Source organism: Rhagoletis zephyria, unplaced genomic scaffold, assembly GCF_001687245.7.
Source record: "Rhagoletis zephyria isolate East Lansing unplaced genomic scaffold, Rhagoletis_zephyria_1.1 Rzeph_scaffold_02857, whole genome shotgun sequence".
NCBI lineage: Eukaryota > Metazoa > Arthropoda > Insecta > Diptera > Tephritidae > Rhagoletis > Rhagoletis zephyria.
Window position 1 is genome coordinate 49,177 of NW_016159941.1, and position 1,226 is coordinate 50,402.

The following is a 1,226-nucleotide window of genomic DNA, read 5'->3' on the forward strand; positions in this document are numbered from 1 at the left end:
GAGTTACTCGCAGTACCCCATAGTTGCATAGCGTATGTCCAAACCGGCTTCAGCATAACTTTGTGCAGAAGGATTTTGTTTTCTAAACTCAGCTCAGATTTTGCTGCAAGCAGCCAGTACATTCTTAATTATTTTAATGCAAGTTGACTTTTTTTCGCTGTAATATGCAATTTCCACGAAAACCTGAGATCAAGATGGATTCCCAAATAATTGACTTGATTGATAAATAAGGTTGCAAACGGTCAAATGAAAATGCGTCATGATACGAAGAGTCTCCACACAAATAGTTATGCCTATGATTTCATTAATAGTACATACATACATGGCGTATGAGTAACATTTTTACCTAGTCATATTTTATAAAAAACTAAATTATCTGTTATTATTATTATTTTTTTAGCTCCCTACAGTTTAATACTTCTACAATCGTAAAATTATTGATACTACCTTTAGATACGAATATATATTATAATATTTCCCCATATGGTATGGAAGATTCTTATAGATGTTCCCTACGTACGTTCGTTTGCGGTATATAATCGTAAATGCGTTTAGTTTTTACCTCTCCATATTTTTTCGGGTGCCCGGGTTCCCGGCAAGGGCTTCACCCGCTACCCGGGTGAAATTATCAGCCCTACTTTTAAGGTATTTTATCTGAGTCTATGTATGTATATTGGATTTCTGTTGAACAAGGATACGCCCTAGACTGGGTCGGTCCCCATACAAAAAAAAANAAAAAAAAATGATTTAAAAGTACTATAAGACCCGTGAAGTTTTTAGTTTGAAGATATTTACCTGGGATATTTATCACTTCATTTTCCGAAAATTGAAACATTGTAAGTTCACTATCTGGGTAGAACTGCACACAAGGGGGTTCCGTAATCTTAAACTGACTCCAATCGATCATGCTGACATACGACTTACTTTCAAAGTTTATTACGCCACGCTTTGGGACCTTGAACACGCGAAGCCCTGCTGGTGGATATTGACGTGCTGTTTTGATTTTTTCGTACCCATCATTACGTATCTCTGGATCAGCGTCGGTTATCATGGCTAATAATATATTTTCTGGGTGAAAATAATATGCATTATTTTCTATAGCTGAACGTATAATGGCTTGAACAGCATTTGATAGTTCGCGTATCCAGCAAATATACTTAAAAACGTGTCTACTTCCATGAATTGCTTGTGGCTGGCTCTTTACAAGAAACCAGAAATTGTTGAAA

At 36.1% G+C, this 1,226-nt stretch overlaps 1 protein-coding gene across 1 annotated transcript in view; it reads right to left on the reverse strand.

Moving 5' to 3' along the window:
- Window positions 1-724: 724 nt before the first annotated feature.
- LOC108367912 (uncharacterized) overlaps window positions 725-1,226 on the reverse strand; it is a gene marked incomplete at its 3' end in the record, with an annotated part of 2,862 nt that continues 2,360 nt past the window's right edge. The window contains exon 3 of the mRNA XM_017622614.1: window positions 725-1,216. Coding sequence (XP_017478103.1) covers window positions 725-1,216 — 492 coding nt within the window. The remainder of the gene's footprint in view (window positions 1,217-1,226) is intronic.